The 27,954-nt window shown below is 40.7% G+C and overlaps 1 protein-coding gene across 3 annotated transcripts in view; it reads right to left on the bottom strand.

The window, feature by feature from the left end:
- Positions 1 to 410: 410 nt before the first annotated feature.
- PPHLN1 (periphilin 1) overlaps positions 411 to 27,954 on the bottom strand; it is a 73,956-nt gene continuing 46,412 nt past the window's right edge. For 2 of the 3 annotated variants that reach the window (XM_035327690.1, XM_035327708.1), the window contains exon 10: positions 411 to 3,011. In XM_035327690.1, coding sequence (XP_035183581.1) covers positions 2,802 to 3,011 — 210 coding nt within the window. In that variant the 3' untranslated portion in view covers positions 411 to 2,801. Of the gene's footprint in view, positions 3,012 to 13,626; positions 13,705 to 15,048; positions 15,187 to 27,954 lie in introns of those variants that run through there. The other variant, XM_035327699.1, reaches the window with a different exon arrangement.

Raw genomic sequence — 27,954 nt, 5'->3', positions numbered from 1 at the left:
GCGGGGGCACTAACTCCTTTTCTATCAGTAGTGACGCATTGCTGATTTTAGCCCCAACTGCTTAAGTTGTCACCCAAAGCTGCCAACTCACCAAGATTGCTCCAGCCTCAGCAGATAACAAAATGTCCACACTCCATTCCTTCCATTTCCTCTTCCCCTTCTAAAGGGTATCTGCACACTGATGGGTGCTAGGAGTATGTTTTGTTTTCAGCAGCTCCTAACATGACAAAGAAAAATTCCTCCAGCACAGCACCCGGTTCCTTCCGCCAGTGGTTTTCCTGCCCCTTTCCAGCAGCCTCACTGAGGCGGTACACGAGACCAAGGACAACTTTTACACTGCTATAAAATCAAATTCAAAGCGTATGTTTCTACAGGAATCAGGAGTAAAAGCCATAGATCTTGCTGAAGTTAAGTGGCGCAACGTTTTACTTACATCAACAAGAAGAGTACATCACAAAAGGTTAGACATGAGCATTCAACGTAATGGCGAGTCCTAAACAGGGAAAAACCAGTTCCTCATCACTCATGAACATGACTTAAACCTTTCATTGAAATAGCATTTATTAAAAAAAAAATAATAATAATCAAGAGTCTCCTTAGTTTATGAGTAAAATTTAATCCATTAAAAAAATATAAGCAGAGGACAACCTCACTAACTTACTGACCTATCAGCTAATCACAAAAACACAGGAGTACTGGGGGCTTAGGTGGTACTTTATAGAAAAACACTTGAAAAATCAGCCACTTTTAGAAACCTGATTCAATTTCACTAGGAGAACAAAGGAGACTCCTAACACAATGTACAATAACAACAAACATTTTAAATCCAAAAAATATTAATCGTGATTTCAGTATTTTTTTTTCTTTCCTGTTTCTAACCCAAAGCAGAAACTGATGTAACACCCTGAAGACTGACCTGTCCGCAGGCACGCAGCAAAGCCCTGACGGTTACATTCCTGTCTCAGAAACGTCACGTAAATTTCCCTGTGGTTTCGTGACTGCTCCTGGCAAGCCAGGCTGTTGCCAAAAGGGGTGGGTCAGGTCTAGCTACTGTGCCACAGCAGGTTGCCTTTCTTCTTCCCCCTCTCCCACCTCCAATGAGCATCCCGTAGGCTCGGTGAGCCTTCTCCCCTGGCTGCACAGCCCACACAAGCCAGCTCCCAGCGAGGTAAGGTACAGGTCATCCCCTCTGAGCAAGGTGAACTCTTCGGAAACCCAACTGCAAAACCACACCCACCTGACATTAAAACTAATCAGGCATCCCAGGAATCTGATGTAATATATGCATTTAATGCACCGTATCAAGATTTGCATGTGTAAGATGCTGTGATATATACAGCGCCTTGTATATGCAAAATCCTTGCCATTTTATTTACTTTCTTACAAAGCATTCCTCTGAAACCTGAGAAGCTACTTGATAAGGGGCTGAATTCGGTGACTTTTTCATTCAATACCGTGCACTTTGGAAACGGCGAGCTTTAGTTGCTTGTCCTTTTACAGAATTTCAAGTTCCTAAATACGAATGCATACAAAACACTCATGTTTACCTCTCTGTGATTACGATTCAAGTTCTCCCTTTCCCTAAACATTCATAAAAAACAGTACCTCATTAAACGAACACAAATCAACAGTCAGGATACCAAGAGTGAATCCTAAATTATGATTCACCTCTGAAAAGTCATCACATAGCACTGGCAGCCTCTTGACCCTAAGTCAACAATTTTTCCCCGCTACAAGTAACTATCAGGGCAAAAATGGCTGCAGACTTTACCCAGAACCATTTGGGCTTGAAATGATGATCAATTTGGGGCCTATTTAGGGTTCAGCTTCACGTTATACCTAATCTGAAGCAACTTGGAGTTACTAAATAACGAGACAGTCCATGCCCCACCTTGCCACCCCAAATTCCTGCCCCTTCTTGTTGATTACAGAGACTCGTAATTGTTAAAACTGATGCACGAGAAGTGATGAGAAGGCATAAAGGAGAAAAGGGCAAAAGAGGAGGCCTTGCCTTGCTCAGTGTCTGCCTGCAGTTACACTCTGTAAGGTAGAGTCAGAAAAAAAAAAAGAAAAAAAAAAAGAAAAAAAACATTTAGTTGTAAATACTAACAGAAAAATGGGATTAATTCTACATAATCCTGCTTACTAGTAATGGCTCATGATATGGAAAACACCAAAATATAAAAGGCATTTGCAGAGCCTGCAAGTAGAACAAAAATACATCACTTCTTGCATCAAGCAGGCAGAGTTTCTCTGGCAGCCCAAGACCAGGAACAACCCCTGGTGTAATTTTACAGAATGAATGTGAAAATGATCAAATTTAATCTATAATAAATAACTTAAATCATAGCTGTGAGCAAGTTTGCAAGTCTTCCCTTCCTATCGTATATATGAAACCAGGACGTATTTCTGCACAAGGTGAGGAACGAAGAACTGCTTCATATTATTTTAATAAAAAACGTCGTTTTGTAGTTACACTTACAAACATCAAAACAGCAGTATACATATGTAAGACTGAACAGTTTTTCCTCGGTAACTGTGTAAAGGTTTCAAAAATAGTTTGTCACTTTCTGGCCTTTTTGAAAAGAACATCCTTTTCAAAGGAATTTACGTCAACAAGTACAGGTAGGAAGAATACAACTGTGGAGACCACGCTGCACAAGGTACAGCCGTCTGAGATGGTAAGGAGGAGCACGGCCCTTGGGTTGAAGTCTCCAGCTGGAACTCCTCTTTCCCCGCAAAAAGCAGATTTATGTATGACAGCCTACAAAACTCAGAGACCTAAAATTGTATTTCCATCCTTAGTAGGGGCCATCTTTGAAAGATTCTGATAACTCCTGGTTGGCAGCATCGTACTGGGCAATGAAATGTTTGAGTTCCTCAATGCATCTCTCACCTATCTCATGCAAATTCTGCCGCAGAGCAAACTGAATGGACTTCTCTAACGATGGATCTTTATCAATTAGCATCTTCACTACCATGCCAAAGGTTTCACAGTCTTGTCTGTAGACCTAGGAAGAACACATTTTAGAAAACAATTAAACATGAGACACTGTACATCAGCACACCAACAGCCTTCGTTGAGTTAGGAGCTACTGCAGAGCCAAAACCAAACCAAGAATACTGGATTTGTCTGAGTTCCAGCTGTGAGATGCCTGCCTTTTCCTCTTGTTCGACTGGCTTTAATACAAATGTAACTAGTTCAGAACTATCTGAATATAAGAAATAACTCGTATTGGAAGACATGCCACAAAACGAAGGCAAGTTTCTTTTGCAGCAGTATTTAATAAATAATGGCAGAATAAGGTGCAAATGCTAAAACAGATTTTGTAAAATATGTAAAAGGAATAACTGTGGCACGCCTAGCAATCTCAAACTCTATACAATAGTAACTTAGCTTGTAATTTTTCATAATACTTTAAGTACAAGTTACATTTAAATATTTTCGCCAGATTACGTTTGTTCATTTTCTCACAGTCCTTGACAATCGTAGCTTTAAGTAGTTTGACTGCATTGGTGATCCAACTGTTAAGGATAAAAGAAACCTTGGTAGGAGTCTTCCAATTTTTTTTTTTTTTTTTCCAAATGCCAGCGGGGGTTATTAATCTAAACACCACCAAAAAAGGAACACGTCAAAGCCTTCCAACTGCTAGAGGCAGTTTGCTTTCATACAATTTTGCTTTCTTTAACCAATTTCCTTTTAGAAAATACAATGGATTTCTGAAGGAAGCTAAGTCAGTTGGATATCTGTACATTTTTTGGAGGAAAAAAGCTAAGATATTAATATTTCTCCAAGTATGCCTATCTTTTAATATTGTGTTAGAACGTTTCTTTGTGCAGATATGTGACCCCTTCCAACCACATTTCTCTACGCTGTGGACACATATGATGCAACTGCATATGCACATTTCCCTGAATTTATTAAAAAAAAAAAAAAAAAAAAAGGAAATGAAAAAGAGAGGATAAAAAAACACCCAACCAAACCGTTCCAACCACCACACTTTTTTTTTCATATTGACTCGTCATTGGCAGCCCCGGCATATTCATGTCAGAGGAGCAGGAAAAATATGGACATTCTTCACACAAATTCCATTTACTACTCTCAGAAACACAATGATTTAACATAACACAAATAATAAAGATTGCTGACAGATGTTTGGTAGTATGCTCTGTGATTCAGTAACAGTTCAAAACCAGACCCATTTTTCAAACACTGGTTAGCTAATAAAAGAAAACCTTTTAGGAGAAACTCATTTTAAGAGAGACTGTGAAGGCAAAAAGACAAGTGCAGTCCAAAACTAACTGGAGCAAAACATCTTGAGTGAAGGAACAGTGGGAAAAGGTGTTATTTTCAGAGACCGGGTTTGCTTCCTGCTTTGTATGCTTCGCTCTCTGGTAGCAAAACATCAGTAAGGAACAAAGCCTCTCGCAAAGATCATTTTCCACAGCAAGTGAAATATGGCGCTTGCTAAGAGAAAATCAAAACAGAATTTTAGTTTTGTTTGCTTGTTTGTTTGTTTTCCTGACTCCTTCCAAGGAGAAGGCTCAGGGAGAACTGCTGTGTGTGATTAGCCGTACGACAGGCCGATGGTATTCCATTTTATGTAACTCAGGCTTTTCAAGTACTTGCAGTAGGCTTGCTGTCACCTTCACAGAATGCTTTTTGAAAGCTTACTTCTTTTTTTTTTTTTTTTTGTCCCCAGTGCCATTATATTTGGGGGGAAATGGTTCAAAAAGGTGGTTTGGGTTGTTGTTTTTGTTTTACTTATTGCATGTCTACTTGCCCTATTTTATCACCTTTCAAGCGTTTAGACCAAGGGTGTGTGGATGGCCTTCCACAGGGAAACTGACCCAGTAACTGGCAGTCTTCACAGCACGCTGTGCAACACCAACACAAGTGGAAACCCAACCATAACTGAGGGCATAGGCACATTGCCCTCCCTTTTACACTGCAAGGCACCCCAAGGTACAGCTGAAGGAAGTGCTGTACTTTTAGTTGGTCCTCCAATGAATGGCAAACAGTGCTGGTTGATATTTCTCTCACCCTCCCCAGAGAAACAACCCAGATGAAATTCTCTGACCCTGAGCACACAAGGTTTGCTCAGCCCATGCACGTTTTTCTTCTACAGTTCCCCAGCAGAGTCCTGGAAGAAGAACCAAGAGGGCCACCACCATCGTCGTCATGTCTGGAGGCAGAGAAGTCACTTTGCTGACACACTGCTGTGGAAAGCAAACACCTTCCTGCCGCAGATGAATGTTTTCAGCACTTTGTAACAAAAGCCTTTAAGAAATGGAATACCTAGCACAGGGGAAGAGGGCAGGAGGTGGAGCAGGAAGGCAATTCTAGCAACAGAAAGCAAAGGAAACAGCTCAGCTCCTGTAACAACACTTGAGTCATTTTCCCTCAACAAGCTTTCTGCCCCAGTTGCTAATTCTGATCCTCCTGGTGCAATCTGCCTCCTCCTCAACTGTGCTAATAAACCTATTTATATAGCCGCAGTGTACATTGCATCACTGAAACGATCCCTTTTAAAATTACTTCCCTCCAATTACTGTGATTCAGTGATTCAATTCTAAAAACAGATGCATCAGCACCACCGAAGGAGCTGTGAAGCACAGTTGTGAAGCGGAAATAACTTCATAAACCAGTTTGTTTCTGAAGCCAGTGCATGAAAACCAACTCTCAGGGAGAGGTTTCCATGCTTTGCAGAAGGGAACAGACTATCCATTACAAGAATATCGACTCCAGAAGCATATTAGTTACAGCTTAATGATACCATCAACTATTCCAAAACACTGTGAAAGTACTCAAAGCTCTTGAAGAAGGTGGTGCCCTTGCGTATTAAAATCCATCTTGTCCACAGAAGATAGGAAGGCTATTTCTGGGAAATAAGCTGAGAAATGATGCTTGGGGAAGAAAGGAAACTGCAGAACAGACTCCAAAAAAAACCAAAAATGCTTTCTGTTAGAGAATACTGGAAGAACTTGTGACCCATAAGGTTTCAAAATACCCGTATCTCTAAAATTCCAGCTGATGCTGATTTTGAGTTCAGAGCACGGGACATTCATCTGTAAGCATCTGGCACTGAAACCTGAAAGTGATTCCATGTGTGGGGAAAGAAGGAATAGCGTTTGCACATTGAAAAACAAGAAAGGGAATAATACCAACGACATGATTACTCTGTCTGATATATATGTCAGGTAATCCTGAAAACAGCTAAAGGCATAGGGTGATCATTTACCCAGGCCATAGCCTACTTTTATTCTCTGACCTCGGCTACAGCACCAGCATAATGGAAAGAATGTGCATCACACCAGCAAGCAGATCAGGGAGGAGTAGAAACAGCTGTTCTATTCCTAAATATACAGATGTACTTTATCCACATACACACACGCACAGATCATATATAAATTACTCTTGATTTACCTTTGAAGGAAAGGTATACAAACTCAATTCAAGTTCTCTGAAACTTTTTTCCAAAGTCAGCAAAACACGGTACCCATGATCTCCAAGGATCACAAATATGCTTACTTTATATTACTCTCCTGGTATTTTAACATCTTTTCATTCTTACACGGTAATAGCCTAGAAGCTCCAGCTGAGATCAGCTCTTCACTGTGCTAGTCTCTGTAAAAGCACTTGGCCTTTGTCTAAACACAAATCTAAAGAGGTGATGCACCCACAACATGTTAGCAAACACTTCATATATCTGAGAAATCTAACTCCAAAGTTGCACAGTTAGAACTGTTTAAATGTAGCTCCAGGCCTGAGCAGACACATACTTCCAGCTAGAGCCATACAGATTTCAGCCCCCCAGGTACCTGTTCTGCCCACCAGCTGGAGCTGACCAAGCCCTCAAACTCCCTAGGCAGAATGAAGCCTTTGAGAACTCCCTGTGCAGTTTGCAGTTAACCTCACAGCACCATCACCAGTGATTTAAATTACAATTTATGATACGGACTTGAAAGACATGAAGCATAATCTGGATTCTCTTCTTCTGCCTCAGCTTTGGGATATTAGCCTCTGATGGTGAAGAAGAGGAGCTGAAGCAACCACCTGGAAACTACTGTATTTGTTTCTTATGTGCCTTCTGCAGTGATCAGCTAACAATGGTGGTAGCTTAAACCAAAAAATGTGCACTGAATGGCTCAGCTGACGTGTGAACCATTCAAAAGTGTGTTGTACCTTCCAACTCAGGGCGTGGATGAAATTATACCTAGGTAGGGAATACCTTGATGACATGCCTACTGCTCACTGTCAGTCTGCATCATTTCCTTTCCATGTCTAGCACGGCACCATGTACTTCTCCAAAAGCTATTCTGGAGCTGCCCGTGCATTTTGCACAACAGAGCTGTTGGACAACATAAACCAACAGTAATGAGAACAGAAATCAGAACTTCAGACCGCCTTCCTTGCAGGATACCACAGCATGCAGAAGAGTCAGATACTCTGACGTCTTGGTCTCAAAGTCTTGCGCACCTGGCCAAAAAGCTTAATTTCAACACCACAAGTAGACACGGTAATCAAGGGGACGTTGCCAGGAAAAACAAGGAAGTTAAAACGGAGATATTCACAAACCTTATTTCAGGCTGTGGTGCTTTCTGCAGCTCAGCTCTACAGCCTGTGCAAAGAAAAGCTTTTTGATGTCTCAAGGTGATTCAGCACAGCCAGGACTACAGCTTCTGCTCCACGGAGCTCTCCTGGTTTCAGCTTGGATAGAGTTAGTGTTCAGCCGGCATCACGCTGTGTTTTAGGTTCGGGATGAGAACAATGCTGATAACACCCCCATGTTTTAGTTGCTGCAGAGCGGGGCTCACACTGAGCCAAGGACTTCGCAGCTCCTTGTGCTGCCCTGCCAGCGAGGGGGCTGGGGGAGCACAAGGAGCTGGGAGGGGACAGAACCAGGACAGCTGGCCCGGACTGGCCAAAGGGGTGTTCCATACCATGACGGCATCGTGCTGAACAGTCAATGGGGGGCTGGCTGGTGGGGGCTGCCACTGCTCAGGGACAGGGTGGGCACTGGTCAGCAGGTGGTAAGCAACTGCACTGCGTATCACTCGCTCTGTATATTATTTTACTATCATTATTAATAATAAGTTTTCCTTTCCTTTTCTGCCCTATTAAACTGCCTTCATCCCAGCCCGAGCTGTACCTTTCTCCGATTCTCTCCTCCATCCCCTGGAGGGGGAGCGAGCAAACGGCAGCGTGGTGCCCAGCTGCCTGCTGGGTCAAACCACAACAGCAGCCCTTGAGGAAGAGGGAAACAAAAGAAGGTCCCTGACTGCTGGAAACCCCTCAGGAAGGCTGGTGCCACCACGCTACAAGTCAGCTGGCGTCTCCTGTGGGCCCAGTTGTAAGGAAGCACAGCTGAGAAGCAAGGGGGAGATGAAAATTGTTCCTGTGTCAGAAAGGATTCAACTGAGCCTTCTTCTCTCATTTCTGAGAGAACCATTCCGACAAACACGCTTTACATAAAAGCTGGACATGGTTTTGAATGAATGACCCTGGCACTTCTTTGGGGAAGTGGGGAACGTTCTTGGCTTTATGAATTCATATAAACCACTGTCATGAACGGGAATCGAGACACTTGGGGATGTGAGGCTTGAGCAGCTTCGTGCCGGACACAGGCAACATCATCTCAATACCGAAGATGGTGCTTCTGCTCTCAGACACGAGCACGACATCAAGCACTGTGATGATCACATCCACTGAGTGGCTGCGATGCCTTAGCAAGCAAAATTGATGCCCATGATTTAATCTGCGATGTCCAACTCCTTGCTCTTTTTCATCACACTCTTTCCTGCCTGAGTATTCCTGTGGTTCCCTGCCCTTACAGGTTCACCCACCTTTTTCTCATCCCCTGTGGAGTTCCTTCCCCACAGCACCAGGACCCAACCGCGGGCTCCTCGAGCAGCCCCTGCACACCCGCAGCCCACCAGCAGTGCTCGGGCTCACCATCAGAGGTGGCTCTTCTCAGCTCCTCACCATGAAGGCCGAAGACCCTCGAGGCTCAGTTCAGACGGGGAAAGAGTGAGGGCTGTGGCTCAGAAACCACCTTAAACAGCCTGCAACCCTCAGATACTAACTCGCCCTTGAGAAGATCTGACATGCCCAGCAATCAGAGCCCCGTATCTGTGAATCATCCGAGTATTCATTTTATATATTATCTTTCAGAAGACAGAAGCTTTTCAGTTACTAGGGAGACATTTCCCACAAGTATCAAATGCCCCGCGCAAGGAGCGAGGCAACGGGCTTGCTGATGGCTATGTGATTTCCGACAAAGGCACTGCTCGGACTTGCAGAGCACAAGGCTGAGAGCCATACCGCGTCCCCTCCAGACACCCCGTTAATGAAAAAGCAAACTGCTTGAAATCCTTCTCGCTTGGTGAAGCCCTAGGGCTCCTCTGCAGAGGTAACGTTTTGTTCCCCCGGCTAAACCACGATCGCTAGGTTGGTATAGCCCTCTGGTGGTGTAAGCCAGCTTATTTCCCCTCAGCAGCCCGACAAGAAGGCTGACAAAGCACTCTTCTGTTCGCACGGCCACGTCCATGCCAGGTTTCCCCAGCACGGGCAGGCTGACTGAGAGCTGTGTGAAGGGATTTGCAGACCTAGCTCTAAGGTGACTGCATATGCAATGAAATTTTAGGTTATAACTGTGCACGTACGTACGAGCAAACTGGGAAGCTGGTATACATCCAGTGACCTCAATGTTGCTGGTAACAACATCTTTTCCTTACCACAGACAGCTTCTGAAAGCAATTACCTCCTTCCCAAACCACTTTTCTTTAATTTACGCACTATCTTAGATTTTTCTCAGCCATGCAAATTAGCTTTTATTAAACCACCCGAAGTGTACCCTCCTCGAGTACAATAAGCTAACGCTCTGCTGAAGGAGCACAAAGACATTTTCATCCCTGCAGAGGCACTGTAATTGGCCTGTTACGTTCCTGAGCACAACACAAACTTATTGCTGCACCGTGCAAACAATGCTCACGACTGCCATCGAACCACTGCAGACAGCTCTCGTGACTGAGGTATTTTAAATTGGTTTTCAAGCAAGACAAACTGTTTTTCATCAGTACAAAAAGCTAAATTGGAGCACAACAACTTTAATACTTGGTTACAATACAGGCGTACAACTTTTAATTATAACATATCAACAAGTCTATTCTATTCCTTTTCTACAGATGCACTAACGATTTTGCCTTGAATCCATGTAATAATTTTTGTACCCTCTAATCAATCTGTTTTTAGGCCAATCAGTTATTCATTGAAATGCAAATTGGGGGAAACAAGTTATTTAATCCACTATAAAATAATGAACAATTTCATGTTAATTTGCTACTTACTGGAGATATGGAAAATATTCAAGTTATTTGCACTTAAATGCAGTTCTGCCTCCCTTCCCGTTGAAAGTTTCAAATGCCTGGTTTAATAGATTTAATCTGCTTTCAGAAAGAAATGTTAAAACATTTTTTTGGCATTTAAATACCTGACTGGAAGCCCTGCACGTGGAAAAGATGCTGACACAGCCAACATTTTAGAAGTATGAATTCTGATTTGGGCTCTGCTTTGCCCCCCAGGACCGGGGCTGGTGAGAAGCGGGGGGCACATGAGCCCTGCTCTGAGCCCCATAAGAGGCAACTGCTGCTCCCCAGCACAGACCAAGGTGTTTGGCTGATCAATGGTGTCCTGCTTCCAGGACCCAGCACCTCCTGATTTATTTATTTTTTAAATCTGTTCCTCTGATTAATCTGGCAACAGAAAATGCAGCCTGAAACAATACCACCCTGCAAGGCTTCCCACTCCACTTTACGTTAGAATTTTCTTATGGAGAGAGATGAAAAGTCCCCTGTAAAATTGCGTGCCAGGGGCAGGGAGTGGTTTCTGTGTCTGTAACAACCCTCTGCTGAGTTTACACACATTTTCAGGCTGAAATCCCTGAGCAGCTGCCTTGGGCCTGGACACACAACTCCGGTCTTTTCCGTGCTACGTAATTCACTGGGAAGAAAACATGCAGGCCAAGTTAGTTACCTCAATGAAACTGTTATCCCCAATTTAAGCTCAAGCCATCATCTGGATAGTCCTTTGCTTAAAGCATGCCCCTGGTGACACCTCTGCACTGACAGTGAAGTCATGGGGCTTGCACAGGGTTGAGCGTGTTGTAGCTCAGGAGAAGCGCACTGCTGGCTTATCAAAGCCACGTGGCCTTGTCCAGCCACCATCCTTGTGCATGTAATTAAAAAAAAAAGTCTTAAGCACATCAGCCTGATCCTCCTGTGCCTTCTGTTGTGCAGGATTCTGCCTCTGAGCAGCGATGCTCTAATCACCACCTCCATAGAGGAGCACCATTGCTCCCAAACTCTTCTTCCTTCCACTGCCCAAACAAAAAGTCACACCGCCTTGTGCATTTACTCAACGCTTGTAAAGGAATCTCCCGACGGAACGTGCAGCTTCTGGGTGACACCTGGGCAGAGCCAAAACCAACAAAACACAGAAAGCAATTAAAAAGATGGGTCCGCACCAATTGTAGCCAGGGTTTACAGCTCCAGTTACACAACGAGGACAAATGTGTAGGCTGGGGCTATGTACTTCTGCACAACCATAGCACAGGCTAATTGTGTCGATACCGTTCAGAAACCTGCTCCTAAGAACTATGGGGCTGTCTCAGCTCTCCTTGAAGTCAAAGTGAAGGGGGAAAGCATATCATCACGTACAGAACAGCCAACATGTGGCAAGACAAAGCTTAACCTGCTCCAACCTGTATTTCCTGGCCTTTACATTAATATCTGGGGAAGTTCAGCAGCAGAATTTATGAAAGCTTACATTCTCTAAACACTTCCCCATCGCTCTAAAATTATTACAAACAAGTTTTCAATAAGGAGCAAGAGGTTTGCTTAAAATATATCGCTAGGAAATCCATATATTTACTTTAATAATTTTTAATACTTCAGTGGAGGACTTTAAGCGAACGCTTAAATGAGCAGGAATTGATATATAACAAAAATGTGCATAACGATACACTTCATTTAATTTTACATTTTGGCAAAGCAAGTGCATTATTGCTTCTTCCAGAAACGTCTTGCTCAGCCGAGCAAAAGCAGCTCCCATGTGGGAGAGCAAGAACGATTATGTTACATGGTTTTACTGGAGATAATTCTTTACTAAACCAATCAGACCGCATAATAACAGCATTCTAACACCAGCTACAGGCCCTCCGAGACTGGTTTGTGTGTGGCCTAGATTTCACAGGCTCCTTTACAACAGATGTGTTGGACGAGGGTAGTGTTACTTCATGTACTAACGGGTGTGCTCTCGAGGTAAAACAGCGGTACGAGGTTAAGTTCTGCCTCACATATTCTCCTCCCAGAAAGCGTGTGCCTTCGGCCTGCAGATTATAAATCTGAAATAGTCCAAATAGTCCATAGCGGTTACACTTCATCACTTTCTAACCTTTACTAGAAGTGCTGATAATCTCTTGTAGACGTACCAATTATACCTCTTCGGCTCATGTATTCGGATTTCACTTGCATGTTTAAGAACATCCTGCTACAAAAAATCTGCAGCTAAGTCCAAAAGTCCTCCCAAAGAGCAGCAATTTATATGTCTATTAATTTCCTTTTTTTCCCCCCTCTAATGATCCCAAAGTCCAGAAATTGCATTTTCATGGGACCATAAACTAAACAAAAATCCTAAAAGCTCTCCTCTCTGAAGGACACTAAAAAATCCCATTGCTTAAAATGCATGAGTTCAGGATTAAACAGGAAATAATCAGCTTTATGCCAAAGGAAGGACCTCGCCCTGCAACTTTTTATTTATAAAATACGGAATTGATGGAAAGCCATTTCCTAAATTTGCTCCATGGTAAACTTATTGCTCGATCCAAAACAGGAAGGGCGAAGTTTATCTACAGAAGACTCTGTTTGTCTGTGTTAATTCTCTTGCTAAAAATGCTTTAATAGCTTTCAGTCATGCCCGCTGACCATAAAGGCAAGCTGTAACTCATTTAAGGTTCATCAGAAGGGGCTGCATATTAATGGCACTAATTACAAGAGAAACCACTCTCATCATAAACACACACAACCCTTTTCATACAGAAGGCACAGTAGGTTTAAAATCCACATATACGGACTGTGTTGCAGTCAAAATCAGCAACAGAGCATGAATTTATAGCAAAAAGTGCCTTGAGGTGAATGAGTTTTTCCTCGACAGGAGTTTTCATGCTTTCAATTTCATCAAATACCCTCAGCTACCAGTATTCTCAGATGCAGCATTAAAATGGCTTATTTTTGGCAGTGGCCAAGAGCGTGAATCACCTATAACTTCTTCCGTGGCACAATGTAAGGGAGCAGCTAGAATAAAAATTAAAAATAAATGAAATTTTCTAATTAAGAACAACTAGCAGATCAGTTGCATGATTAACTGGCTACTGCCCCGTTACTGTAAGCTCAAAGCTACAGTGGAACAACGAGTTTAAGAACCAGCCTTAAACGAGAAGGCTTTCTCACCATCACTGCCTGAGAGCAACCTTTTTACTTTATTTTTAAATGGTTAAAAAATAAATCACTGAAGCAGGTTTAGTTATGCATGCCATAAGACTTTTTCTTTCTTTTAATTACATGCACAGCATAAAGAAAACACTACAGCAAATAAGTGAAGTACTGTATGCAGTGGACAACTTCTTCAGAGAGGAAAAGCAACAGCTGCAAGAAGAAAAACAATTACTTAGATTACCAACATTTTATTACTTAATGTTAAACCTTAAGGTTTCTGAAAGTTTAGAATTACTTCACACGTTATATTAGCCTCACAAATCAGTTTTATTAGTGCCTCAATAATCGACCTACTTTTTTTTTTTTTTTTAAATGTCCAGGTCATGGTCCTGTCTCTACCTCTAAGAAGTCACTCATCATTTATTCAAGTGCTAATTTCAAATATAAAAATTAATAAAGGAAAAAGTAAATTAAGGCTGGCTTGGTTTTATTTTTTTTTTTTAAGACTTCCATAATTTTCCCTAGTTCGTGGATGGTATCTTTTTTTCCCTAGGCAGCTGTGACAGCTGAGGAGACTATTTCCCCTTGCCACCTGTCACCATCCCCATGCCAGAAATCACCACCTCACTGGTTTGTGAGCCAGCACTAAGGAAGGCTGCTCTTAAATTAAGTTTTTAAAATTAATTTTTAGGCAAAATTAGCCTGATTACATCACACATAGCACGTCAGTAGGGCTGCAGGGAGGAATCACCTATTCTGGGGGTGATGAGCAGCTACAGATGATGTCTAGGGAGGACATTTAGCCTTACACTAGTAGGTTAAAAGCCTAGTGTCTGCGGGCTCATTTGGGCCATCTCCCATGGCTGCTGCCTAACCTACACAGAGCACACAGGATCTGTGCTTAAACAACTGTGCATCTTAGCATGCATCTTCAGTCAAAGACCAAGTATCTTAAGAGGCAGAACATGCAGCTAGCATAGCCCATCATGGCTGGGAACGGAGCAGCAGAGAGGAGATCAGAAAAGATAAATGATGAAGCCTCGTTTCGTATTGCAAACATTTACCTTCCTTCTGTATTTTTTAGCATCCAACACTCAGACCATCCCTCCTGAATCTGTTCCCACAATTCTATCTAATTGCAACTCCACTGGAAGCAGAAATCCGATCCAAAAATTGGTAAAAATAGAAAACACGTCTCCCTAAAGGGAAAGCCACAAGGAACAGAAATTGTCTTTTATGGTTAGTAAATCATATATCTTAGGGCAGTGATTACCAATTGTGGTCCAGGGGGACACAGAAGTTCAGCATTACTCACTGGATACACCACTGGCTGTATCCTAGAGTAATTTGAATTAGTTATTGGATAAGCTGGGGTTATAGCTCGTAAGAAAAACTGAAGAATCACAGTTATCAGCTGTTTCAAAAAGCTTGGGAAACGCTTGTTTTTCAAGTTATTTCACAAGCTGTTTTTCCATGTGAAGAATTAGCATATTTTATATTTTAAAAGATCTTCTGAGACTAAGAACATTGGCTTCCCATTTCCTCGTGACGTGCCTGTATCAATGCGATAGTGGAGCAATGCTGCAGCATTTCAGCACGAGAACTGCTTCCCATCAAACTCATTAAAGGAATGCCTGCGTTGTCCAGCCCAGTGACACCCAACACTTTCCAGAAGTCATCTAACAGGGCGACCTGACAGACGGCAGAGCTGGAATGAACTTGGCAAGGTATGCGAACACACTTGTGACTTTTTGAAGCGTTCGCTTGTCTTCAGGTTCTGGCATCCACTGAAAGGCTTTGATTCTTTCAGAGTCTGGTTTCAGTCAGTCGTTATAAAAAGTATTGTGACCCGCAGAAGAAAACTGGGATCAAACACTTTTTTTTTCTTTTGGGGGGGTGTTAGGGAGAGTTTTGAGAGCTTGAGCTCTGTATTTTTCAGCTCTGTATTTTAAAGCAGCTTCCTGTGGCCCCTGACATCTATAAATTATGAAAACAGCGTGATGTAACAAATTCACTAAGTCAACAAGTATCAGAGATACTTCCAGTACTCAGGAGGTGAAACTTACACAAGGATAGCAGAGTTCTGGACTTAGCCCTTTTCAACTTGTATCATCAAATTCCTTATTTACTCTCATTGTAAAGCAGGGAGGCTGATTATACTACCAGTATTTCTTTGCTAGTAATGATGCTAAAGCATCACGTAAATTCATTTTTTACATCAATAAAAAAATTAACACTACCATCTCCTTCTACTCCAGTCTATCAATCCAATACTGTCAATAGTAATTTAAACTTCTATATTTTTCTTTTCTGCAAAGCTGATTTTTGTCTACTTCTAGCAAAGCAATAAGAATTCTTGGCAATTGTAATGAAGCAATGTTTCACTGATGAACTTTTGCCAGCTGAATAATTCTTTAGCCCGTTGAAAAACTGCTTAAACTTTTAACAGACTGAATCTGCACTTAGTCTTCCTTTCATGGATTTAAATCTCCTTCTTTCGCATTTTATAATCATTGTATTTCTACAGATTTACAACCCTTAAAAGCAGTATTTTGGGTGCAGGAATTTTAGATTACCACTGTACTGGTTAATAAGGAGGTAATACAACAGATCTAAACTAGATAATGAAACTGGAAACCATAGTTTCATACATGAAAGTGCTTATTGAATAAAATGTCCTGTTACAATATAAACAAACTTTTTAATGCTGCATCCCTAAGCAGAATAATAGCTGTTGCAGATAAAGGCTGCTGATGCTAAATTGATACGGTGTGTTTTGGATAAGAACAGCATGGAAAGAGAGCGCTGAAGTCTCTTTTGATAAGCAGAACAGTTTACTGCCTAAGATAAAAATAGGTTTCTAAAGGTCAAACACTTTAATGCAATAGCCAAAAGAAACAGTACCATGCCATTTACCTTTTAACCTTACTCCATACAAGATTACCATGTGCTCTCAAAGATACAGTATAGGCAGGGGTTATTCGTACAAACATATCCTGAAAAATAAGGCATTCCTCACTCTCTGCAGCTTTCCAGAACTTTTTTGTTAAAAAACAAAAAGAAACAAAACAATTCATGCCAGTCAAATTCTAGCTGAACCACGCTGTCTGGAAACAGAATTGAATGAGGAAACAGATTTAATCATCCAGAACAGACCAAGTCAAATTCAATAAAAAGCGCAATGAAAATGAATGACACTTTCTCATTTCATTTAGAAATTCCAGCAGGCTTTTTGTTTTTTAAAATCACATAACGGTATAAACATGGCAAACTTTCTGTTTTCAAGCCCTGACATTTTGTTGTTTCAAGGATTAGCATCCACAAAGAATTGATTTACATGCTAAACAAAGGATTATTTCATTTATTGACTTAAAGAGCACCATGAACCCTGTAGGATGATAATGGTAACTTTCATTAAAAAAAAAAAAAAGAAAAAAGAAAAAAGAAAAAAAGTTGCCTTTCTTAGGATAAGCCAATAGTTTACATCTTTAATGAAAAAAATACGACCATCACTTTCCAGTCATTGGCTTGTAATGCACTGAAACCACATGAGAAAAACGTTACTTGGTTTTAATATGACTCGTTGACTCACTTCATCTTACCTCAGTTCAGCATTAACCTCTCTTTCACTCGTTCACCTCTTTTTGTTCTCTTCAGTTCTGTGTTGCTCACAAACATTACTGTGGACAAGGCCAAGGCACTCTTCCTGCTCCAACGACTTTGCAGATGGCCAATACATATATAACGGGGCACAACTATCGCTTCTCACTACCTTTACTTCTGCTACCACATTTTACCTGAGTATTCCCTGTTCCCTCCCTGGCAAGCCTTCACTTGAGCTCTCATATAACCTAGTTCCCTAAAAAATGCGGAAACTCGTTGAAAAATATTTCACATCAAGTGAATTATTTGAGCATCTTTGCATTACCTTGCGACTTAAAGGGAATTATTTATGAATGTACATTTCTGACATTTCTATCAAATATGAAAACATAAAAGGTAACACTTTGCTAAGTAAATGGGAACATTATTTAAAGAACAGAAACAAACACTGAGCCCTGCATACATGACATACATATGCACACCTTCTTTCAAAGCTTTCATTTGAAATTTCACTTGAAATAACAGAATAGCTTTAAGAAATGCAGGAAAAAGCTAACTTATAAGTTAGACATACAGGCTGAGCAGCTCATACTGAAATGAACTGCAAATAAGCCAGAGAAAGCTTTCACCCTCATATGCATAAAACCTCACCTGACACTGAGTATTCAGACTCAGCTAACATGGTATGACCTTCTAATACCTCAGCCAATCCACAACACAGACAAGCTCATTACTTTAACCCAAACAAACCTACGCATATCTTAATCTAATTCTTCAGCAACATACTAATTTATTTTTCAAGACTACTTGGTCATACTGTACGGAAAGCTTGGTCAAAGAGCAGACTGGAGATAAACTAAAGCCTCAGATAGAGAAATAAGACACGAGCCTTGTTACTCGAAGACACCAGACTTTCAAAAATGTCCAGTATCAGTTTAACAGAAGGGTTACAAATGATCAAACCCTGCTTTTCCTAAAGTAGAAAGGCACATTTTTATGATGAATGCCATGATTCAAAAAGAGTGAATAAAATGGTCTATACACCAAGTAAGGGAAGGGGATGGTGCTGCAAACCACACTACATTCCTAAAAGCCCCCACCATATAGCACAGATTTAAGGCAAGTGAGGCGTTACCTTACGTTTTCACTGCACTATCAAAAGTACATACATGCAAAAATTATGTCACCAATAAAAAAAATGTATTTGGATCAATATAGATATACAAAGAGGCAATAATATCTGCAGTAGATGAACCAGTTCTAATCAGCATCATTCTTCTAGCTGCCTACCATGACATGAGTAACACCTACACAGATCAAAAGCCTTGAGTCTAACCTCACTATGATGGAACATGCTTCTCCTGGTAGCAAAAAGCCCAACCTGCCTAAAATAGAAAGGAATACTCTTAAAACTGAGTTTCTCTGGCTCATAAAAGACAGTACCATTACTTTAAATGGAAGATTTTTTTTGACCACCACCCCATTCCCCGAGTACTACTGGCTGACAAATGATGTGGAAAACTCACATACCAAGAACGCATGCTATATTTGGTTTAACTAATTTTAAAAGTCTGTCTTAACAAATCACATACAAATTTGCAATTTTAGATTAATCACATCTGGATTAGGTATGTTAATGACCCAGTACTACATCCATTTTACTCTATGTTCACTAGCGTACAGATGATAATTGTCACATTTGGAATGCAGATGCAATTCTCAATCCGAAAGGAGCTTGCAAGAATAACAAGACCAATCATTTTGTTTTATGTATGATGAAACATTTCACTGTGTTATTAAAAGCACACATCACTTATAAATGGGCTGAAGAAACCAACAGCCTGAACCAAACCGAGGGTGAGTCAGAGTCTTTCCACAGCTAGGAGTTCAACATTTAGGTATCCTGTTGCTAGAAACTCAGAGGAAAAAGGCATCGACTGACTTCACTGAGGCAGGAAACAGAATCTTAGAGTTTATCTTTGCCTCTGATTTTAGAGAAAACATTGCTGCAAGAAAACACCCTACAATAGCAAACTAAGAAAAAGGGAAACCGTACAGTGAACTGCAGTTATGCCTCATCATGAATTTGAGTAAAAACTAAGAAAAGCATTTAAAAATCATTCAGGACATTTCTGAGTTATAGCTAGACGTCCACTGGGGCAAACAGGTTAATAATTTCATTTGAAACACTTTTACATGAAGAAATTATCCCTGTTGTTTTGATTTTTAATTGATGAGAAATAGGGTAAGCCAAAGCAAACAGGAGCACAACCAGCAATGATGTGTTTATCTAATTCCTCAGCGAGCAGTTTCAGGTGTTCGGAGCTGGAACGCTGCACATCCTGCCTCCCCACTGTAGCTTCCCATGGATGTCCCGAGGGTACAGAGAGGGGAAGACACCAAGCTGGTAGCACCTGACTGCTCCCCACTTGTTTCTGGAGCTAGAAATAGCAACAGGTTTTCTTGAGTGATGCAGCGTCTCCACCCTGCAGCCAGTGAGAAACTTCACTGCTTTTGCCCATGGGCTTCAGAGCTTCTCCTGGGGAATTAATTCCCATCTCCACCCATGTCCCAATCATTCCCCATCATTTTCTTTTCCCCACCCTCTTGGCAGCAGTTCCTGATCTCGGCACAAATCTTTTTTTCAACTGCATGTCCAGTCCCACCCTTGCTCGTTGCTTTCCATACTCTCATTTGCCAAATCTAAAACCCTCCTGTCACCGCAAATCCTTTAATCTCTTCCAGACCGCCTCCTCCCTCCAGTTCAGAGGTCACATCATTCCTCAGACAGACGTACTTCCAGTCCGCCAATTCCTCAGAAACTCCTGCATCTTTTTGCTCATGCCTTCTGGATCCTCTCCTGCACCCAGCTGTCCGTCCTTCCATCTTCCCTTTAGCACTTCTCTCCATAAAAAAAGGAATTTTGACAAGGAAGTTTCCTACCTTGATATTCACACACCATCCTACGCTGCTTTCTCTAATCTGTGTGAAAAATGTGCACTTTTGATTGAGGGGGGCTCACCATTCATTGCCAAGAGCTGGCAAAGGTACAGCCTCCATCCCTCCGCTGGGTGAAACTGCCCCACCAACAGCAGAAGTCTACCTACAGGCTTCATGGAGGCTGCATCCAGCTAACAGGTCCCCCACAAAACAAGCAAAGAGCCAGTATCTTAACCCTAACAGAGTCTTTGCTGCAGCCACCCTACTCAGTGGTAGCGTTCAAAAGGGCATTTGGTTTTACTTCACTTTCACAGAATATCCCAAGTTGGAAGGACCCATAAGGATCATCGAGTCCCACTCCTGGCACCGCACGGGTCTACCCAAAAATTCAGACCATGTGACTAAGATCACAGTCCAAATGCTTCTTACTTTGAGCTGCGTCTCTGTGGGGATGTTTCTCTGTAACATTGTACTTCCAGCTCATCATCGATAAAGAAATGAAGATCAAAAGATTTCTGAACATTTCACTTTCCTAAAAGTGCAAATATTTTAACGAACTGTAAGAGGTTAGCATTTGAATTGAAAGGGAGCGTTTTGTCCACAAAACTGACCTGTCTTCCTACCAAAAACACTGAACATTGTGACTGCTATTCCCTTTGAGATCTACTCAAGAGCCTCAGGGTCCCAGGCAAGCAGGTACCAGCATAGTTCACAACCAGGCCCGTGCTACAACAAACCACCTGGAAGAAGCTGTTATGAGAGGGTCGAGTAAGGCACTAGCACTCTCAAATGAGTAAGTTACCCGAAACGTACAGAACCAAGGCTATTCAAGCTCAAAGATGGTGAGGTGCCCTACAGAAGAGAGTTCTGGTCATGGCAGCTTTAGACAGAAATTAAACAAGTACTTTGAAAAGTTTTATCTTCCCTACTATTCCCCATCAAAAACAAACCAAAAACCAACTGCAGCACTTGCATAAGAGGATGTTCCCATGTCTCATGAAATGCAATCATACTACGGTCTTTCTTCACTGGAACTCAAAGTTTCTTCTACTGCCTATTTTCATAAAGCTTGTAACAACTAATCATCTTGGTTTATGCCTAAACTGAACTGAGCTGAAACTTGAGAGAAGATGCGAAAGATACATGGCACAGATACAACGTGATTGCATAAGCCAGTTTTCCCAGGCAGCCCATTTTGTTTTTTTAAAAAAGCAATAAAATGGGCAAATTTCCAGTTGTAGGTGCTCACTGAAAAGCCTGTGTCAGCACAGCCTCATCTATTCCAATGTTGCATTTAAAGTGCTTATGTGGAATTTTTCTCTTTAGGTAGCATGTGACTAAAAAGTTAATATGTGAATTATCTACAACTCTGAGGTGGTGAACTGCTTGTGGGGAGTCATTACGGCCAAGTAAGTACGCACAGCAATGAAAGTGTTGTAACAAAACAAAGTACTTAAGCTGTTTGGGGGGCGGGAAAGGGGGAAAGATTGCTAACAAGTCAATTAAACCATCTATTAAGGGTTATTAGTGCCAGTCAGAGCAATACACAAAGTTCAATAGTTCAGAAAATTAACGTATAAACAGCCTTGAAGAAGCATGAGAAGCCAGAGATCCATGAACAGCATGGCCTATTTCATTCAGTCAGTCTTCAACTTCTGTGGTTTTTACAAGGTTGACTTCGTTAGCCTTTCACAGTCAAAGTACCAAGGTAAAATGGGCACACTGGAAAACCTTTGTCCTTTGTGATGAATCTTGTCCCTCATTTATCTGCCACATTTTGTGAAGTGTGCCACCAAATGTTGTGTCTCCATAGAGGTCTGTGACCAGACAATTACTGAGGACTGAAAGTCACAACGTCAGTGCAAGTTAAGAGTCAAACAAAACAAGAAAATGATACTGGTGGGTTGGTGAGAAATGATGATACGCGTTAGTCATTTACACCCTGAGATAAGAATCTGATGTTTTTATAATCTTAACTTGCACAAGTACCTTATGCATGTACTATTTCTGTAACAGAAGATTTTTTCCATACTATTTAGGAAAGTAAGAGCTAATTCCAAAGACTTTTGGAATTAACTTTCTAAAATAAACAATGTGAAAAAGAACTATAAGATTGCCTTATATTTTAAAGGTCAGAGTGTACAAATACTTCCTAGGCCAAGCTTTTAAGATATATCTATATGTCTATATATAAACACTATATGCACTCAAAATAATTTAAACAAAAAACAGATCTCTGTAAATTTTAGCTTTTTAAAAATAATTTGTTTGCTTCCAAAATGCCATCCAGTCACTAATATTCACAGGGAAGAACAAGCTATTAAAAATTGTAGCCTATCCATCTTCAATTCACCTTGAGTTTAGCTTGCTCAGTGGAGCAACTGCCAGAAGAAAGGACATCAGGATAGGGACTGAGATTCAGAATACAAAAAGAAATAAGAATTTTAAAACTATGTGACAGTCTATCACCAAAGTGTCTTTGGATGCAGACGATCATGTGTTTACAGGGGAGTGTCAGTGTTTTATACAAATCAGATTACAAATGGATCAGAGGATTTACACTCCGTGCACCAGCAGAGCTGCCATCTACCAAACAAGCTGCGGCTAAAATAAGCTATGATCAGCCCTGCAGTTTGTGAAACAGACACGCAAAAACAAAGCTGTAGGTTCACACTTCACTGGACATTCCCTACCTCCAGGTTGTCTGTGCAGTGCCCTTCTGTGGCTGGCTGTTCCAGCTTCCTGAGGCCTGGACGCTCTTATCTATACAGCAGAGATGGAAACTGGCTTCTATGCTAAACATCAAGCGACCTCTCTGTGGCTACACCGCATTTGCCACTTACGTGCCCCGGTTTTTGCATGTTTGCTTAGTTACCCCCTTCCTATCATCACACATGGTTTTATGGAACTCTTTCCCTTTGTGACACTGTTCTCCATGTGCCCTGCAAACATCCCATTTTATCTCTAAGTCTTTCAGAAAATCAATACTCAGACTGTATCAGGAATACTGAGGGAGCTAACGTGAAATCAGTGTTATGGTGGCAGGGAAAATAGATACTAGAGAGTAGTTCTCTGAGCCAGGGCAATTCCTGAGGCAATTTAAATGTCTGGACCTAACTGTTAGGTATATCGGGCTGATCCTATGTATATACTCGTTTAGTTTTAATCCATGAAGCAATCAATTTCTCAGGCAGCAATGCTGAAACATTCCTCAGAAATTCAGAAGATGTCTTGTTCGAAAGACATTTTATAAGAGAGAAAAATACTAAGTTCAAACCTTAAGCCTCAGTACCCTGATCCAACTAAGAGAGCATTTTGTCTTTTGCCCTTAAAACAGTTCAAAAATAAATCTGCGCTGGTATAACCACTTCTCAACCCCACCAACACCCTTCTGTTAAAGCAAAAATATGCAGGCTGGAGACAAAGTTGGAGGCCATGAGGATTCTCTCTTTATCCTTTTAATGAAATTCAAATTATTAAAAACAGGAAATAATGAAAAAAAAAAAAAAGAGAGAGAAAGCAACCCTTCCCTCCAAAACAGTAACCCTTACCCCCATGGACACTGTTGCCTGTGTTAAGGTTTGGTCTATTCACCATTTCTGGTTTTGTCTTTTAGCTTTCTCAGGAAGTTTTCGTGTGTCATTCCTGCTTATCCTTCCAAGCACCTTAACTTCTGACATTATTTTCAGTTGGCAATTTCTCCTAGTTAGCTCCTAATTACATATATCAAGGCCCTTACGGTTTTAGATGGTTTATCCTCTTCCAAATGTCTTTTCCAATCCCATTTAAACTTCTCTCTTGAAAACAAACCTTCTTCCTAGTCTGTTCAGTATTACAATTTCCAAGTCTTCTTTCACCCTCTTAAGTTGTAGTTTCTCACAACAGAACAAGACATTTTAAATCAATCATAGCTAGCAGCTGATTAAAAAATACTATTTAATGCATGACTGCTTACATTTTAACTTTATCTGATAATGAGTGGCTCTCACCTCTCAAATTTAAACAGCTGGACTCAGAGTGAAATAGATACAATTCTCATTCATGTTTTTGTTGGTTTTAACTAAGTTGAGCAATTTTATCAAGTGCTTAACTGCTACCATTCTCTCATTTAAGTCTTCCAGAGATCCACCAGCAAACATCTGTGAGCAATCCCCGTTAAGACTGTCTGTAAGCAAACAGTCCCTTTGGAGACCGTGGAATCTGCAGTACTGCTTGATCACATAAATGAAGCATCACTGTGCCAAAAGCTGTATTGATGACTCTACAGGTGGTCCCAGTACTAACCAACGTCACAATAATGTGCTTAGCACACAGGACAAAAAAAAAATTGCTACATTAAAAAGATATGACAAAACTAACACAATCTTCCCTAGATAAATAATGACAGAAAGAGAAAGGTGAATTCCATCATGTAATGTATTTGAGTCACTAAGAATGAGAATGCCTTACTGTTACATGTGTACATCTCTGGTGTTGAATTCTCTTACAAGTTTTGCCCTAGGAGTGCTTACTTTAAAGAAGAATCACTTTTTATCAGTTTTGCAATGAAAAAAAAACGTTGGCAAGAAGCTGAAATGTGGTAATACATTTCCTTATTAAACTATACCTTCAGGTGCAGAAGTAAAACGAGTGAGTTGCTCTGGTTTTGCATATGCAGCAGTAATTATGAGGACTGTAGTGTGTACCAAATAACTAATTAATGTCCATGGAAAGGGAAGAGAACACGACTAAAAATTGGAAAGAGGAAGCCTGCAACTTCTAAGGTATGGTATCTCAAACATAAGGAAAGGAACGTAGCTGAAGCTTTGACACCCCTTTTACAAGTATCCTGCTTTAAATCAATGTGTTTGTAAGGAGAATCAATGGTACAATGAAGATATTGACCAAAAGCTTTTTTGTTCTCCATCGGGCAGTCCCAATAAACCTGAAAATGCAGATTTCTAACAAACAGCTCAGACTGAGAAAATTGAAACACTGCAGTACAAAAATCACTTGAGGCAAGCATGAACTATAAGGATGCAAATACGCATAACTTAATTCATCTGAGTTCACAGTGCTAAACCTTAAGAAGCTCTAGAATAAGTATTGAAAGACTGTAGAAAAAATACCAAGTCATAATTAATACAGAAGTAAAAGTGCCTAACAATGTGCAAAAAGTAATAAATTATTTGTCCTGCATAAAAGGACAGTGGTACTCATATAAGGAAATCAGTAAACCACAGGAGGATGAAATAGGACCATAGGCAGACAACATCATTAAAAGGAATCCTCATCAATTTTTCTGAGATGCCTAAGGCAAGATATCAAAAATTGAGACAAAAATTGTCCCGATTAAAAAAAAAAAAATACTCTTAACTACCTCTTACTTTTAATAAAATAAAGAACATAAGCTTAGAAGACGCATGACACATAGTATGCTACCAGACAAATTAGACCGATGAGAAGATCTTCATTAAGCTCCTGCTACTGTATAATAAATACTCAAGGTTTGAAGGACAGTAGAATCTAGGAGGGAACGCAAGATCTACAGCTTCCCCATCTTTTACTCTCATCTGGTTTATTACTCTTGTCTGGTCTCCTCCCATCAGAAACAAAGCATGTCTGACCTCATCCATAATCTGAGCTAATCCTTTAATGTGTTCTCTAGCTACTCCAGTTCCTCTTAGCTTTACTTAACTTACCCACCTCTTATTTTAATTAGGAGATTTTTTCTAACGAAGATCATTTTGCCTGAAATGAGCAACAGCACAAGCAGATCAACAAGCTAACCTGAGGAAACTATAACCCGTTTCCCTGGCTCAGCTGAAGACAAAAGAAAAGGTACATCCAAGGTCAGCTTTGACAGCCTCTGCTTTCATTAGTCCCCAGATTCCCGTTACTCCAATTTATTCATTTATTTCACTACAACTGCTAAAAGTTAAGTGTTTAACCTAACACACCTAGAACTTGTAAAACTTTTCTGATATACTTAACATGGTTTCTCATTAGCTTATTCCTGGCCAAGATCTAGAAACTACGTCAAATTTACATCCTCTTTGACCTTCACACTGTTGATAACATCAGCCATACATTCCCTGAACCCTCTTCCTCAGCCTCTCATACCTCTCTGATCAATCACTTGCTATCCTTCCCAGGTACAGTTCTCTTCTCCAGTTTCTGAAAGAGGTTTACAGGTCTTCAAACCTAGCTCTACCTTATTAATTCTCACTCTCCACATGGTCTTAGGAGTCCACACTGCCTTGCCAACAGCATAAAGCTAAAGATTTTTTTTTTCCTTTTCCAATCAAACAGCATAGCATTTCAAGTAAAAATTAGAAGTCCTGGATAAGAGTGTACTCAGCATCCTGGGAACATTTTGCATGTAATGCCTTACATCTTCAGTTGCTTTTCTGTTTTGTTTTTACAGCACCAATTCTCCCAAAGAGTAAAGCAGTAAACACGAGAAGTAACCACCTCTTGTTCCAGGTGCTACACAAACACAGGCAAAGCCTAAGCATCCTATCCTACAGGAATTAACTTGAAAACAGCTATTCAGGGTACGCATTTACAGACTGGACTTTACACCAGAAAGCAGACAAAAAGAGCACACTGTTAGGTACAGTAAGGTACTGCAACCCCAACCCACCTTCCTTGTTCTGAAACCAGCAATGGGAGCAGGATGGGCTGGAAGGTGGGGAGGAAGGCATGCAGCGTACTTCCACACGTTGCAGACACAGTAACCATTTTATCATGACAGAAACATCTGTGTATTTTCTTTTTCTGGTGCAATATTAAAACACAACCACACAGTGATTCTTCCTTCTTTACATGCACTACACGTATGAGGTTTCAAATGTAAGCATTAGAAAACCTGTGATTTTCAGCATCTTCCAGCATGAAGGCTGTCCAATAAGAGTGACAGGTCATTAGTTCTACTGAGTTCATAAGTAATATGAATTTAGAAAGTCAAGTAAACAAGCAATTAATCTACATGTTTGAACATTTTAAAATATTGTTTGAAAGGGTCCGGTCAGTCAGGTCTGGTAGTAAGCAGTAATTCCATTTTTAAAAATGTATTCACAAATGCCTTAACTCCTGCTTCCTTCGGAGATGCCAGAGCTCGGCAGTAAAAGAAGTTTTGAAGTTTGAGTGTCAAATCTTATTCAGAAACATAGGAGGTTTGATTTTTTGCCAAAACCAGGGAAGGTACTTGGCTCATTTGGTAAAATTTGTCTTCAGAAAATAATAGATTTTCAGAGGTAACCCATGTCACTTAAACTTGCATATGCAACATTTAAGAAACTGGACACATAATAATGGCCTAGTTAATACAGTGCTGCAGACTTGATGTCTAGACAAGATAAGACATTTCAAGAATCCCTGCTACTCCTGCTTATAAGGAACAACAAAGAGATAGCCTTTTGTGTAACACTGACAGTGAATCGCTCCAATCGTGAACTTAACACCAAGGACGTATTTGTCATCGCTTCCGAAAAAACCCACACTTCAGCACATTATGTGCTAAAAGCATAAGCTGATCCTTAACTATATCAAAACAGAAACTAAACAAGTCAAATATGCATTAGCGTATATTGGATATTACGAGATTCAAAAATATTAAAAGTGCATTAAATTGTTACATCAGCAACCTCTGAACATGCATTGACCTTGACCCGCCAATGCAAAATCCTCTGCTATGCTATTTTCAAATAGCCAGAGCAGCCTTTTAAACATCTACCCGATGGTCGCCTAACCAACCATGCTGAGACAACACGTACCAACTCATTTCAAAATTATGGGTATGGGGGAAAGAGGGAATGACATGTTCAAAAGGCATTAAGTGCTTAGCTCCCTCAAAAACAGAGCAAAATACCTCACTTTTTTTTTTCTTAAAAAAAAAAAAAAAAAAAAAAAAAAAACACTCTCCAGTTCCTGCTT

Source organism: Oxyura jamaicensis, chromosome 1, assembly GCF_011077185.1.
Source record: "Oxyura jamaicensis isolate SHBP4307 breed ruddy duck chromosome 1, BPBGC_Ojam_1.0, whole genome shotgun sequence".
NCBI classification, from domain to species: domain Eukaryota; kingdom Metazoa; phylum Chordata; class Aves; order Anseriformes; family Anatidae; genus Oxyura; species Oxyura jamaicensis.
The sequence above is the reverse complement of the archived record's forward strand: the minus strand, read 5'-3'. Positions and strand labels throughout refer to the sequence as shown.